Raw genomic sequence first — 16,642 nt, forward strand, 5'->3', positions numbered from 1 at the left:
CTACTACTACAACTACAGCAACAACTACAGCAACAACAACAATAATATTAATAACAATAATGACGCACATACATATCCCTTCGAACAAAAAGTAAAAAAAAAAATTAAAATGCACCAGGAACAGGTCTAATGATTGAACGAGACCGTAGAAGAGGTATAAAGGGTTTACAAACTCAATTAACGTTGACAACTTGAATATGAGTGTCATTGGCCATTGCTCGTTAAAACACTAATAATGCAATCTATAAGTTTGCAAGGTGTTATTATTATCCAACAAAAAATGTCAAAGATAAATTTAAAATTTAATAAGGGATTGATTTTTTTACAAAAAAAAACAAAATGATTGTGGTATGGCTATCGCATGCGAGGAAAATAAAAATGGTTATTCACGTTTTGAAAAAAAACGCATTTTACAAACTAACTATTTCAAATTAGAATCAATAAATTTTGAATAACAAACCAACCCAAAAACATAAAATCTCAAAAATAGAAACATGAAAATAAAAACCGAAAAGACCACAGCAAATACAAAATAAGACTGCAACAAATGAAAACGAAAATCATAAAAAAAAACAAAAACCAAAAAACAAACACCAAAAAATGACTTTTACAATAACAAAAGAAGGCAAATTAAAAAAAAACAGAAAACAGCAGCAGCCACTGCAGCAGCAGCACTAGCGACAACTAACGCAAGCATGACAACAATGAAATCCAGCCAGTTCCATGCATCTCTCAGGTAGGTGAAGTCAGCCAGGATGAATCCACGCGCTAGCATCTTCACACTTCCTTCAACTGTGTAGATGCCAGTGAATGTTTTTCTATGGTTGTTGGTAGGGTTGTTTTAATGTTATTCATTGCATCCTACATTTTCCAAGGTTGTTGATGGAGTTTTTTTAATGTTGTCTATTAACTTGTTGACTCAAATCATCACAGAATTTTCATTAGCAAATATTTGGTTATGGTAGTAACGATATTTTCTGTATTAACCAATCATACGCTGTATTCTACTTAACGTTGCTTTTGTTGTTTTCATTGATAAATTTACACTTTTCAAACACACACACGTGCACGCGCGCGCGCACGCACAAACACACAGCGTGAACAAACATATCAGTGTAAATCAAACACAACATAACTTATGCGTACGGATGATAGGTTAGGATGAGTTTGTGTTCACCTCACCACCACAGCACCATCATGATGAAAAAATGAATCAACTTCAGTTCAAATTTATAAAGAGAAAATTTAATACTAGTCTAAAAACTTACTCAGCGGCTTGAAATTCTTCTTTAATGGCCATGAAGACACAGTTGACCAGTATGACCACCATCACTGTCAGACTGAAGAATGTGGACACGACAAACATTCAAACAGGCAACACATCGCCGCCATTTTTACGATGATGATGACGTCAGAATGGACATTGATAACATTCGTTAAGGAAATGACACTTTTTAATTTTTTTAAATTGATATATTTTTTATTTTCTTGATTTATTTTATAATTTATTTAGCGAAACTTGATTGTTTTTTTTTAATATTTTTTCAAACAAACGATTTTATTGATGGTTGGACATATTTCTACTGACATAAGAAATGAATTATTTAATTTATTTAAAAATTAATTTAAATAATATTTTCCATAATACAATATTAGGAACTTGATAACAACACTACAACAGCAAAACATCAGCATAAAAAACAACATGAACACAAACAACAACATGAACACAAACAACAACATGAACACAAACAACAACATGAACACAAACAACAACATGAACACAAACAACAACATGAACAAAAACGACAGTACCAAAATAAACTCAAAAAGCATCACCAGCCGACGAAAAAAAATCGTCAAAGAAACGTGTTAACTGACTCCTCAGAAATTCAACGGCGATAAACCTCGCTTGACTCACTCACAAAATGTGTTTATGATTGCAGTCTAATATATTTATGTGGGCACACTCATTTGTATCAATGTGTCCATGTTTATGTCTTTTTCTCTCTTTCTTTCTTTCTCTCTCTCCTTCAATCTCTTTCTTTCTTTCTCTCTCTCTTTCAATCTCTTTCTTTCTTTCTCTTTCTCTCTCTCTCTTTTTCTTTTATTGGTTCTCTTTGTCTCTCTCTCTTAATGTCTGTTGATTTTTGAGTTTGGTTTTTTGAGAGTATGTTTTTGTCCATGTTATTATTTTTGTCACTAAGTTTGTATACGTCTGGTAGATGAACGACTTAAAACATCGTGACGTGAAGAGCATTTTTCTTAAAACTCAGTAAAACTCATTTTTTAACAGCCCTAACAAAAATGTTGGGGGTTTTCGGCTCCCGTCAAACAAACTTCAAAATTTTGGCCCATTCCCATTCCGTCAACATATTTTAAATCTGTCCCTTTATGGGTTTGCTTGCAGGATTTTTTGTTTTATTTTTCTATTACATTGATTTATATGTACAACATTAATTGTAAATTAATATAAGAAGCGATTACAAATCTGATAACGAATTTTACAAAATATGCGACTGAATAACGTCAACATCAGTTAATATTAAATCTACGGTACTTTCTATCAAAAACATTTTAAACGACTCTCTCTCTGAACTGAAACCAGACTCACACCACCTGGCTCATCACTTCAAGTTTCTTCTGCTGTGTCGAATGCAGTGGACTTGGTTGGTCGCTGGATGCTATCAAACAAGCTTAAACTCAACGTCAAGAGAACTCACTATTTGAGGAGGGAAACGTCGCATGGCCGCAGCCGTTTAACTAGTTTCAGAAATTGCAAATCGCAGTCGCCTGAAATCCTCCGATGATGGCGATCTTGTTCTTCCTAAATTCGATTCGACTCGTTTAGATTTTTTGATTCATTAGCAATACTTTGTAACTCATTACCTGTTAGATTTGAAAAAATTCAAAAACACGAGCCGACGTGTTTTCAAGAAACGTTTGAAACATCATTTGTTTTGACATTCTCGAGTGAGGCTAGCGCCTCTGAAGTTATTCAAATCCTTAGATACAGATACAAACCATGCATACGACTGTGTACCAATAACAATTTTATTTGCATTACATACACGCGCGCACACACACACGCGCACACACGCATACACACACACACGCACGCACACGCACTACGGATGCGTGAGCGCACGCAAAATTGACACATTTTCTGTTTGCGGCTACCAGGCGATCTCCATTAGCAATATTGACATGCTTTATTTGCACAACAATGAATTAATGAGCGTACATATAAATGATTGCATATATGGCAAGTAGGTAGGGAGACGGACCTGACTATCAATTGTGACCATGCTTTGGCTATGCTAATATAGGCTATGTATCTATTGGGATACTATCTAAAATTTTGAAATGTTTTAGTTCAACGAAGTTTGTCTTGTTATAATGACATCAAAGCGTTCAAAAATTTTCTTATAAATTTTTCGCGGCAGTGTTTTATATTGAATGTTCGGTCCGAAGAGTTAATGTTTCATGCTATGAATGCTAAAACACCTATCAGAATCGGTCCTAGAGTTTACGTAAAAAATTGTGGTATTTCTGCATATTTATTTTGCTGTAGCATTGTCCTACTCTATCAGGAAATTTTAAATAAATGGGTAATTGTAATGATGATCGAGGTACAGAGGCAAGAAAAATAATTGACAGCAGAGAGAAAACTAATAATTACTTTTAAATGTTATCAATGCTCTCCAATATATTTGTGTTGCAAGGTATCAGTTACACTTACATGTTAGACTGTTGATTTCTGAAAATTTGGTTTGGTAAATTTATTTTGAAGTATAAGTTCAAACAACTTGACAAATGTTGAATACATTCCAATCCCGAGAAAAAAAAACTTGGGATAGATAATAATTTCTTTGCTTTACTACTGCTTCTTAAATGTTAGTATTAAACCATTAATTCTAACACCAAATCAACTGATTAAAATAATTATAAATTTGGTATAATGAGGTATTAATGAAATTAAATATCGAAAATATAAAATGATTCAGACTAAGATGTGTATATAATTTAATATTAAGATTCGAACGTGCGTGTGTGTGTGTACGTGTGTGCGCAGTTGATAATGTTTGCAAACTGCAACACACCAACACGACGCACATGCAATCCAGCGATGTTTGCCCCCAGTTTGTATATCATGCCTGATGGTTTAATCATCTTCGCAAATATGCACACAGGCAGGTAAACAACGCAATACAAAACAGACGCAACGCAATACAAAACAAACGCATAAAAAACGCTGATGATAAGCAGGAGGGCATCGCTGAAGAATGCAACGATCAAATTGAGAACAATCGAATATGCAAACAATTGAGCGCACAAACCTTTTTATGCGTACAAATACTAAACGACCAAACACTTGAACGAACAAACGAACAAACGTAAGAACGAACGAACGAACGAAGGATTGTTGAAACAAAAATACATTGGAATGATTGCAAAGCTATGTAGACTGTTTTCTGAACAAACATACACGCAAAAATAATAAACCGTACACGTACACCCATACATACCTAAAATACGCATACACATACACAACAGAACATACGCCAGCACGGAACAAACTGACAGGCAACCAAGCAGACATCTGATGCAACGAATATTTCTGAAACGTTGAGCTTTGAAGAGCACACGTACATAGACGTATTTCCTGAATGTCAAGAACTGGCATTCCCTGGCTAAATGATGATGAAGCATAAAAAAATAAAACTACCATGCTTCGTTCATAACAAATGAAATAACACGTTGTACAAAAAAATGATGATCGGATATCTGCGTTTAGGTTAGACTACTTTTTGTCTACAAACACCACTAATTAAGCATCGCAAATTCCGACTAATTTCTCAATACCTATCGTTATTAAATGAGCAATTAAATTTGGCTGTGTTGTTCAGTTTCATTTTATAAAGAATATTAAAACTTTTGAGGAGTCTTACAAAAATATGCAACAAGTTTCAAGTTGGAGTTGAATTTCTTGGCAAAGCTTTTCTTAGAAAATTGGTGCTGCGAATATTTTTTTATTTGAAAATAGAGCAAAATATCTAAAAGAGTAGACAAAAACAAAAAAGAATTAAAATAACTGAATGGGAATACTGGATAACTAACTTTTTTAAAAATACACAGAAAGACGTTGAGGAACGCATAAAAAAACCTCTCATCAACTATAAATGACATTTTAAAAAACTATTAAAGTGAAGCTTCATGGAGTGACTTAGCATTAGCGTGAAAAGCGAGAAACTTCAATTGATGAATATTTAAAATTAATAGAAAAAATCTTTACTTTCTCACTTTAGGTCATTCAACGAATTCATTTATTCATTCACGAATGAATACCTACATGAATTAATTCATTCATTCATTCTTAAGGAAGTATGTTAATAAAGTTTTATAAATATAGAGCTATATTTATTAATATTTTCATCAAAGAAATATATATAATCTATTACATAGTCAAATTTCTAAAAACAATTTTACCAAATCAAGCAATTTGTATTTTTTTATAAATTCTTTTATTTTTCAAAAAAAATCTCTCCGCCTAATCATCAGCTCATACATTTCTAATGAATCCATTCCAACTTGAAAGAGAAAAAAAAACCTAAGTGAAGACGGGCTGAACAGGATATGAAAATTACGAGGAAGAAAGAAATACACATACCGCAGGTATCTCCCACTCACGTTCGTTATATCATGTACTCAGTACCTCACAACTCGGTATATGTCTTTCTAATGTGAGCAATGCGATGGTATAACGGTAAAGTGCCTGGCACTGGTGTTGCAGCGACCGAGTTCGACTGCAGAGAAATCCAGCATGCATTGTGTGTTTATTGTTAAAGTCTCTGAAAAACATTGAAGAGGAAATTGTAATAAACAATAAATAAATACGTAACTAAATCGCACATGCCATATCTGATACATGTTTATATAACACCTCGAACACACAACTTCATATGTTTTTAGTACCTTAAATAGATAAATAAACATAAGCGGAATATGTATTTAATACATTTATTATATTTACTAATATATAAACACATAGGTACTCTACACATACATGGTATGTGTGTTTGATGCATTAAATCCGTAAAAAATTTATGGGAACAAGTTCACAGAAAGACCAGAAAAAATGAATACAAAAAAGAACTTTAAGAAAACACGTTTTTCTACTAATTATAAATGACATAAAGATTAACAAATGAACTCCTACTAATGCATACACGCGAACACTCAGAAAAACGTAATTCATATACAAAAACAAAATCATACTTAAAATCAGACGTTCACAGACATACATATATACTTACAAATATACACACAAACAAACACACACATATATATATATACATACAAGCACACACACACATACATTCACCCACACACAGACACACATACATACACCCACACACATACATACACACATACATACACATTTATATATATATATATATATATATATACATACATATATACATGCAAACAAACACACACACACACACACACACACACACACACATACACTCATACACACATATTAGATTCAGAGTAAGCAGACTCAGAGTTGTCACTATTTTTATTGAACACTGACATACTTATTTGTTCAGTCAGAGGGATTACAAGACCGCCTTCATGACATGGTCTTCATAAATATTTCATTGAAACTTATATATATAAGTTTCTGCTGTATTGTGTGTCTTTTTGTTTGTCTGTTTGTTTGTTTGCTTGTTTTGTGAGTTTGTTTGTTTGTTCATTTGTTTGTCTGTTTAATTTGTGTGTGTGTGTTTGTGTGTTTACATTGCTCATTTTTATGAAAACAATAAATAAACAAATAGATGAAAAGAGGAAAATTTGAAATCTTAAACCCCAAAAACAACAATAACAACAAATTAGCCACACACAACAACAATAACACAGCAGCAACGACAATAATTCTTTAAACAACACACCACCAACAACAACAAAACAACAACAGTATGAATTTAGCTCGAGCATAAACATAAAAACAACATCAACGAACAAAACATAGACAACAAAAACTTGGTCAAGAAAAACATAGACTAGAAAAACATAGACAAAGGATATGGATGTGTCAGGACGTACATGGCCGCCCTCCTGATTGGGTTGAATGGAGTGAATATAAAGAAACCTTTCGTGGCGCTAAACCTACGAATACAAAATTTAATTTTTCAAAATAATTATTTTCATTTATAATTAAAATTGTCAAAATAATTGAGCGTGAAATTGTAAAATTATAATTTAACAATGCAACATAAAAGTACATATTTATAATGTGAATTGCATTCAGTGGCAGACACTAGAACAACCAAGCCTACCAGACCAATGGGACAAACTTTAACCCGAAACCCTACCAGACTTTGAAAGAGGAATTTAAGAGGAGTTAATTTAAAAAATTAACTAAAAAACCAATAACTTGAAAATTTTCAAAACTATTCCGCCCCTCCGAAACGGAAACGAATGAGGAAAAAATCACGAAATGAAATGTCATGTTCAAAATTCTGGATCTGCTACTGGTTGCATATTAAATCGTTAATTATTAATTATATATATTATAATAATTATATATAAACATATATATAAATTGTAGTTTTATAAATTGTAGTATATAAATTGTAAATTTATATAAATATAAATTTTCACTGTAGTTTAATATTATTGTAATGAAAATAACCAAAGACTAAAAATTGAATAAAAATTTTTTACAAAAATTTTATTTAATAGAAACTTTGAAAAAAGAAACAATGACCTGAATATGGTTTTGTCCTTGGCCACAATCATGAACGTCTGTAAGTATGCGAGAAAATGTTCTTTCAACATTTTAGCAGTTAATCATTCGGAAAAATGACTCGTTTATTAAAATTAATAAAAATTTTTATTCGAATATACTGGTTATGTAATAGTAATGGCAGAGGTGTAGCCAGAGGGGGTTTACAGAGATGCAGCCAGAAGGGGCTTACAGAGGAGAAGCCAAAGGGGGCTCCGTTTACAAAAATTTTCTTTTTTGACCATGCCATTAATTAAATGATTGGTAATGGAAATAATTGTTAAGTTTTATAATCTTAGAATTTTTAATAAAAAATTTTTTAGGTGTTTTTTAATCTAATTTTGATAAAGTTAACGATAGGTAAATCCGAATTCCATCTTACGTATTTATTTCTATAATAATCATCCAAATCTTCAATGGGCTTTCCGTACAAGCTTGGCGGGAATTCGCCAATTTTTGATGGCAGGGTTTTTCCCACTTCGAACATGGGGTTGGGCGTCAGTTCTTCTTTTTTCTCTGCGGGTGCCTCCGCGTTTGAGCTGTCGGTGGGATTGTTCTTGTCTGCATTCTCTAGCTGCTCTTGTCTGTGTGGTTGGTTGGTTGGTGGATTGGTTGGTTGGATAATGGATTGATAGGTGAGTTGGTTGATTGATTGATTGGTTGGTTGGTTGATGGATTGATAAGTTATTTGGTTGATTAGTTGGCTGACTGGCTGGCGGATTTGTTAATTAATTGAGAAATTGAATGATTAGTCGGTTGATAACATGATTGGCAGTTACTTGGTAGGTTTTAAAAATGCTTATCTATCTGCTTATTAGTTAAACGAATGTTTAGTAACTTCATTTTTTTTTAGTTTATAGTGCTTTACTGCACTGTTTGTGATTGAATATCAATGTGCGGTGTTTGCATGTCTGTGTTTATGTGTCTGTGTGTATGTGTGTGTGGTGTGTGTGCGCGCGCTTCTGTGTGTGTGTAATGTGCGTGTGTGTGTATAGTGTGTGTGTGTAGGTAGGAGACATCCATCACGAATCCATGTGCAAATAATGAAATGTTTAATCCCCATGGTAACGATGTTTTCGATGGACCATTCAACTATATCAACACGTACGCACACGTTTATACTACACACCAACACGCACACACACACACATACCCACATTTTCATAGGGTACACAGTGAAACAAAAAAAAATTTGAAATGTATGAACAAATTTATGTTTATGTATGTATTTACGTACGTACGTATGTATGTATGTATGTATGTATGTATGTATGTATGTATGTATGTATGTGTGTGTGTGTTTGTGTGTATGTACGTAAACATGTATATGAATGTATACATGTCAGTATGTGTACATATTCTAAAAATCGTACGTGCTATAAGCGTGAGTGTTGGTTATGGAAAATATTAATACGACTAACTTATTCCAGCATATGTTGTGCGTGTGTGTGTGTGTGTGTGTGTGTGTGTGTGTGTGTGAGTTTGAGTGTGTGTGTGTGTGTGTGTGTGTGTGTGTGTGTGTGTGCGTGCGTGTTACCTTCCAAATGATAAATAGAAACGTGGCATGGAAAAATACCATCCATCAATGTTTTCGTCACGCAATATCATCATCATCACCACCATCATCATCTCTGTCATCATTACCATCACCATAATCTACATTCTCCTAATCATCATCATCGCCGTCATCATCTCCCGCATCATAGTATAATCATCATCATCTGTAGTAGTAGTAGTAGTAGTAGTAAGATGCTGCTGCTACTAAGTAGTAGCAGCAGCATCTTTGTACGCAATGAATAAATTTACTTTATTACTTTATTCCATTCAGTGACGTGTATGCATTTGAAACGTGCATTCCAATTTTAATGGCTACCAATTCATATATGTCTATGCCTAATATTTGCATATAATTTTTTATCGGTTAGATGAACGTAAGCGATTTTTTGAGTGTGCACATACATGATGTCTTCTTTTTTTCTTCCTCTTCTTTGTCTTCTTTGTGGATACATGTTTTAATGTAAAAGTTTTTTTTTTATTATTATTCTTTAAAAATCAGGATCTGACAGACGCAGAAACTGTAACAACATGCAAGGCAGTGAAACAAAATTAAACAAAATTTTATGGGACGGTACAGAGTGTATTTATCATCGTGTGGCGGGTATGAAGTGCAAGTTTTTATTTGGTGTAGCGTTGTTGTTTGCTTTATTTTTGGTATAAGTTTATTGGTGCGTTACTGTGTGGTTTGTATGTTTTTGTTGGTGTTGTGCGTGTGTTTTTAGCCTATATTTTTTTTATAAAATTAAGTTTTTTTTGGTTTTATTTTATTTCAAAAGTTGATTATCAAAATTGGTTTGTAAGTCAGTAACACGTTTTAATTGTTGGTTGAATATGTGTGGATAGATTGTTATAAACCCCTGGCAAAAATATTGAAAGTTAAATATCAGTAGTTACCTAATTAATATAGAATAAACATTTAATCATACACAAATAATTCTTCTCATTTTTTTTTTTAAGACATAGGTTGATGGATGTACACTTGTTACCGGCTGACAAGGCTTACAAAAAGATGTCTATCTTGTCGCTAAAAACCTACACAAATTTATATTTAAAAAAAAAAAACTAACGATAAAAATATGAAAAATTCTACTGAATTCCAAACGAAAATTGACAAAAAATAACGCAGACTGGAGAAGAAATACAGCCAAAAAAAGGTGAACAATGAAACGTCGGTCAAATGGTTAATGAAGTATGGAGGAGAACATAAAATAAGGAAGAGCTGTATGATAAAATGAAGCACCAAAAAGATGCTGATGTCAAATGAACTGCGAATGAATTGCGCCACAAAAGAAGAACAGACCTCCTCCTTAGGTGGTTAGAAAGTGTAAAGTTATCTTTAGGAACAAAATAGCATGCTACCCACGACTTATAATTTAAAAATTTTTTATATTTAAATTCAGTCGAAACGTTCTAAATGATAGTAACTTTAAAAATTAATACTTGTATCATTAGCCAGCCATACAACTGATTCATTCACCTAATCCATGGGTGGGCAAACTGTTTGCTTTGAGGGCCGCATTGAGAACAATTTTACCTTTGAAGGGCCGCATATGTACTTAAATTGCAACTTTTTTTTGACCTGGGGGAAAATTATTTTAAAGTTTGTGGCTCCTTTTTTTGGTCCTAATGTCTGGCTGGCGACCTTTTTATTAATAGAGAACAAGGCCTCGGGCCGTACTTGTTGGCCATAACACTCTTAAAATTAAAATGCTCGAAATGTACACAAAGAACTTTTATTTTATTTTAATATCAAAATATAACTTTATTTAAATTGTAATTGCAATCAAATATTAAACTGTTAAAATTAAAATTTTTAATTGAATCGAAACCAGTTTGAAATTGTGTCTATATACGTCAGAGATGTCAGACATTTCAAATAGAGACAACTCAGAGGGCAGAAACAGCAATCTTTGCCGTGCATACATGCACATGAGATAGAGATTTAACAATTTTCATGTGCTTTTTTACAATAAAAAAATATATAAAAACACAATATTTATATGAAAACACATATACGCGGGTAACAAATTTCGTAAGTGTACCATAGCTACACATAGAGGCTTACATACTTTCACTGCAACTCAGAGAAGCAGAACTACGTGTAAGCAGAACAGCTTGACAGGATGAGTAATAAACAATAATTTGATCCCATGGCCTCCTCTACTTCTCTTTTTTCCTTCTCCGTCTCTTCATCTTTTTATCCATTCATTCATCCATTTGTTTGTGTGTTTGTCTGTCTATCCATATACTCATCTATTTATACATCCATCTATCTACGTATCTATTTAATAACTCTTTTATTATTAAGAAATTTCACAGGTGGAAAAAACCCAGATACATTCGCACATATCAAGAACAAAAATTTTTTTTTCAAATATTCTTAATCATTAGTTAGCCACTAATTAAAGATTTAGCTCTCCATATAATGCAAAACTTGCTTTCCTAGTCACTAAATTATTTACTCACAGCAAAAAATTATATTTTTTTTTTGTCTAATATGAACAAAAATAAATTTGTTGAAAATGAAAAAAACAAATTTTTAATCTGAAAAAAATTTAACGTGAGGTTGAAATTAGATTGTGTGAAATTCGTGTGTGGGTGAAATTACAAAATTGAGATTAAATTTTAAAAAAATAATTTATATTTTAAAAATATATCGATATAACAGTGAAATTAATTAAGAAATTTACATATTTCACTAAAAAGTGAATGAATTTATTATTTGCATATGCCTATAAATTACGAAACAATACAATTAAACTTTCACAATGACTTAATAATAATTTATATAATTTATAATTCTTCTAACTGGATGGGCATTCGATTTGAAAGCCAGTTGAATTTCCATAGCTGCCTTGTCAGTTAAAAATGAATGATTGATTCAACATTAGCTATCTAATTTATTGGCAAGTTTAATTGAAATGTGTCAATACATGAGCGTGAATTTGTGCTCGTGTGTGTGTGTGTGTTTGTGTGTGTGTGTGTTTGTGTGTGTGTGTGTGTGTGTGTGTGTGTGTGTGTGTGTGTGTGTGTGTGTGTGTGTGTGTGTGTGTGTGTGTGTGTGTGTGTGTGTTAGGGTAGATTTCTAAGATGACGTTGACAGCGATAAAACGTTGCTCTAGCATCTGAAAATAAATTTGTAATGAAAAATAATCAATTTAAAATTCGACAAGACCTGTCGTCTGGAGTTAGAATATGTGTGCCATAATCTAGGCTTCTGTCAATATGACGCTGCACAAAGGTTGTCTATAATTACTGGTACCTACTCCACACAGCAAAGTGCTATACCAGTTTATTTTTCAAATGCAACTTGTTTTTGCAAATTATCCTAATGCCTGAGATTTGAGTTTTCATTTGTTCGTTTGATTTTTGATTTGATTATGCTTCCATTACATTACAAATATTTGTTTGTTTATTATTTATAATTATTTTTATTACAAAATATTGAGAATTTTAATTGACATTTCAGGATTTTAAAATTTAAAATATAAAATAAAAGTCCTTTTTTTTTGTGGCAAAACTTTACATACCCTGAATTTGTTTTGCGCTTTTGCATTCAATGCCACTGAAATACTCAAAGGGATTGAAATATTGCAATTAGCCTAATTAATCTCAATCATTTGCATAATATTATCTTAATCATACGTGAAACGTGAAATATCTTTTTATGAAAAAACATTTTATGTTTTATATTTAAAATCGTAAGCTTGTTTCCTTGTTTACGACGAATTAATACTGTTTTCAAAATAATTCAATTTAAATCTTCCTCCTACTTAGATCATGCCACAAAAAAAACAGAAGTAGGTAAGAAAATGTAAGGTCAAGAGGTCAGCCACTATTTAATGATTATCGTTCGATTTCAGAAACGCGGTCAGTACGAGTGCCTTGATTTAGACTCTAACTAGTCATGCGTGATAGTTTAGCGACCGCTCTTTGTTACCTGTTCTATGTGTTTTTCATATATCTAAATATTGTCTAGAGTTTTTTTATTTATTTAGTGTGTGTATGTCATAACAATGTGTGGTTGTTGAAGAAGTTAATTGAAAAAAGTTTTAAATAAATCTGACTTAATTGTTTTTACAAATGTTGAAAGGTTCTTGCTCTGCCTTCTCGAATAAAGAGATCTACGTTGGACGATGTATGGCACCGTAAAAATAGCGTTTTTCATTTTTTTTCTCCTACCAATAAATCAAAGTGTGAATATTAATTTATTTTTTCTAAGAAATTTTCAAAATCATTTTTGTCGGCAAAAGCTCTCAATCAATATATCATCTTTGATGAGAAATTTTTTGAACAAAAAAATTTTGCAAGATTTTTTTCAAAATAGAAGTCAAAAGTTATATCACTTTTTCTAAACGCCCAATGTGTGAAAGAAACAGTACTTATTTCTGAGTACAATTTTTTTTTAAATAATAATGCGTTTTATAAGATGTTTCTACCAATTAATGCAAAGTCGAGTGATGAATTTTAATGAATTGAGTTTACTGAAGTTCTGGTTGGTTAATTTTACCTAGCAGAGCTTGGGGTTTTAGATCAGTGAAGTTGAATGTGATGAGTGATAGGCGCGGTTTGTTTATTATAAGAAATTATTGCTTTAAACAAACAATTATTTATAAAAGTTAATTTTTTCATTTATAATTTATTCACATTAAATTACTGTTGAAAAAAATTAAAATATCTTAAAAATTATACATAAACAGGTAATTGCATGTAGGTCGCATTGATTTATTTTCTCAGCTAAATGAAAATGTAAAACATTTTGTTCTGCTTCAAAATTTTGGCCTGCAAGTCAGTTTGGTTCCAGTTTTAAATCATTAGAATTTATGGGAAAAAATAATTTTTTCTTGATCAAAATAGAATGCAAAGTAAACATTTGTTCATGATTTATCTGAGAAACTAATTTCTATTTATTGAGTTAAAAATCTGCTCATAGCTCATTTCGTGACCTTCCCATTGCAGCGATTACAATAAAATACAATTAACTTCATTTTTCTTTTTAAATTTTCAACCTCCGTACGATCATGCATCACTGCTGCAAGTATGTACAATATAATGCTTGCTATTTATACAGAGCAACGATAAAGTATAATTAATCTTTTTGCCATCTAATGGAAATGGAGGAGGTGTCCAAGCGCTCATTAAAAGTAGGTTTAGATATATCCCGGGGATTATTTTATCATTAAACAAACAACTTAATGACTAATCCTATTCCTAATCTTAACTGGAATTTTGCTTCTGGATCACTGTATGTATTATTTCTTCTCGATTAAGCGATTTTTTTTCAATCGTTCTTTGTATATTTTTTACATTTTAGCACTTTGGATAAATTTGTCAGCGGTTAATCCGACGTGTAGCGTTGACTCGAATGAATGATATAGTTTAAGAAAGTAATTCAATCTAATTTATTTTTATTTGAAATTCAAACTCGTGGTGCATATTTTGAAAATAAACATTCTAAAAATTCAGAATGAAATGCAAAATGAAATGGTAACATATGATGGATAAAGCAAATACAGCTAAAAAATCAAATTAAGTTGATGGTTAGAGTTGGTTCTTGTACCAGGAAAGCCACAATCAATGAGAATATTTTGGTTGAATATTTTAAAGTTTTGAATATGAATCTATAGCAAAGCTGGAGTATTTGTATCTGCTCATTTCTCCATCTTATTGTTAGCAAATTAATCCTATTTAAAATTGATAAAAATGTTGGCGCAGGAATATTCATTCATGGGATCAATATTCATTTAAGACAGCTCACAGAATGATGAGTGCACAGCAAAATTCATTTCACTCGATCGTGAACTTTGACCCTTTCTAACCTTTTTTTGGCTTTCCTGGTTTCCCGTTCTATCCGTTTCGTGATCTTCTTGAAGGATTCTTTAGTGAATGGCTTGAAGACGAACGTGTGATGGTGTTGTTGGCCAGATGCACCACCACTTTGTCGTCGCTTCACGTCGTCATCGTCGTCGTCGTCGTCGTCAGTATCTGCCGGCTGGCTGGCTGTTGATTGTTGTTTCTGAAGTTTCGGCGTTTTGTTGTCAGTGTCGTTGTTGGCGTTGCTTGTCGGACTATTCGCTGCTGCTGCTGCTGCTGTTTTTTCCTTTGTGGTGCTCATTTGGACCAATTTTTGTCGCGACGTTCGATGGTATCTATGTAATAATTTTTTTTTCTTTCATAAATTTATTCGACTGACTTTTTGCCTCTATCTTTGAGTCCTATATTTTTTATGGCGTTTGTTGACTTTTCTACACTTTAAATAATGTTGTTTTGAAGTAGTTGTTGTGTTGTTGTTGTTGATGTGGATGCTGATGTTGATGTTGACGTTGTTGTTGATGTTGTTGCTGATGTTGATTCTATTGTTGATGTTGTTTTGTTGATTCAGTTCTTGTTGTTGATGTTGTTTTTGATGTTGTTGTTGATGACGTTGTTGTTATTGTTGTTGATGATGATGATGTTGCTGACACTTCTTTTAAAGAAATTTTAGCTGATGTTATTGATGATGTTTGTTGTTCAGAATATTGATGTCTTTGATGTCCTTGACTTTGGTGTAATAGTTGTTGTGGTCACGCTGCTAGCATGAGCATTTTCTATCAAAACATTAATTCCTCTCTGTCTAAATTTCAAAATAATTTCTATTTCAAAGTCATAATAAACAAAATTATATTTTAATATAGTTTTAAAAGTTGCAAATACCAAATCATAAAACGTTTCACTAACATTGTAAGACGTACCTGTATGTGGGTACATATGTATAAGTTTAACTCAAAATATTTGATGTGTTTTTCCAATAAATATATTTTTAATTTTCTTTTTAAAACATATAAAGTGACTTTATGTGTGTTTGTTTGTGTGTATATGTGAGTGTGTTTGTGAATGTGTGTGTGTGGGTAAATGTGTGTTAGTCAGTAGGTAAGTAAATAAGTGTAGTGACAGATGTATGGTGTAAGACTTAAACGAGTTATGAAAAAAGTAATGTTATTATAAAAAATTTTGTTGGAGTTTAATAATAAAAATATTAAAAAAACAATTTTAAAAAAGCAGATGGAATAAAAAGGTTAATATAACGGAACGCTATCAAATGTAATGAAGAAGAAAATACAGTTAAAATATCAACTCTCATGTGACCAATCAATAATGGATCCGAAGCATTTAAAAAGGTTTCTGGATTGTTTTTTTATTATTTTTTTTTCGTTTCATTTTCCTTTGAATAAATTCATTGAACTTCTATTTAAATTGATATATACTCTTTCGGATTACCTCAATGTATCGTCACAACTCGAGCTGTTGTCGTTT

General features: G+C 32.0%; 1 protein-coding gene across 1 annotated transcript in view; it reads right to left on the reverse strand.

Moving 5' to 3' along the window:
• The window catches only part of HELRODRAFT_109965 (hypothetical protein), a gene marked incomplete at its 3' end in the record, with an annotated part of 29,403 nt that extends 21,094 nt beyond the window's left edge, over positions 1-8,309 (reverse strand). Inside the window, exons 1-5 of the mRNA XM_009014748.1 lie at positions 8,175-8,309; positions 7,775-7,812; positions 7,084-7,173; positions 1,269-1,340; positions 690-818 (exon numbers count right to left, since the gene is read on the reverse strand). Of these exons, the coding sequence (XP_009012996.1) occupies positions 690-818; positions 1,269-1,340; positions 7,084-7,173; positions 7,775-7,812; positions 8,175-8,279 (434 nt within the window). The 5' untranslated portion in view covers positions 8,280-8,309. The remainder of the gene's footprint in view (positions 1-689; positions 819-1,268; positions 1,341-7,083; positions 7,174-7,774; positions 7,813-8,174) is intronic.
• Between the last annotated feature and the right edge of the window lie 8,333 nt (positions 8,310-16,642).

The sequence above is a fragment of the Helobdella robusta genome (assembly GCF_000326865.2).
Source record: "Helobdella robusta unplaced genomic scaffold HELROscaffold_14, whole genome shotgun sequence".
Lineage (NCBI taxonomy): Eukaryota > Metazoa > Annelida > Clitellata > Rhynchobdellida > Glossiphoniidae > Helobdella > Helobdella robusta.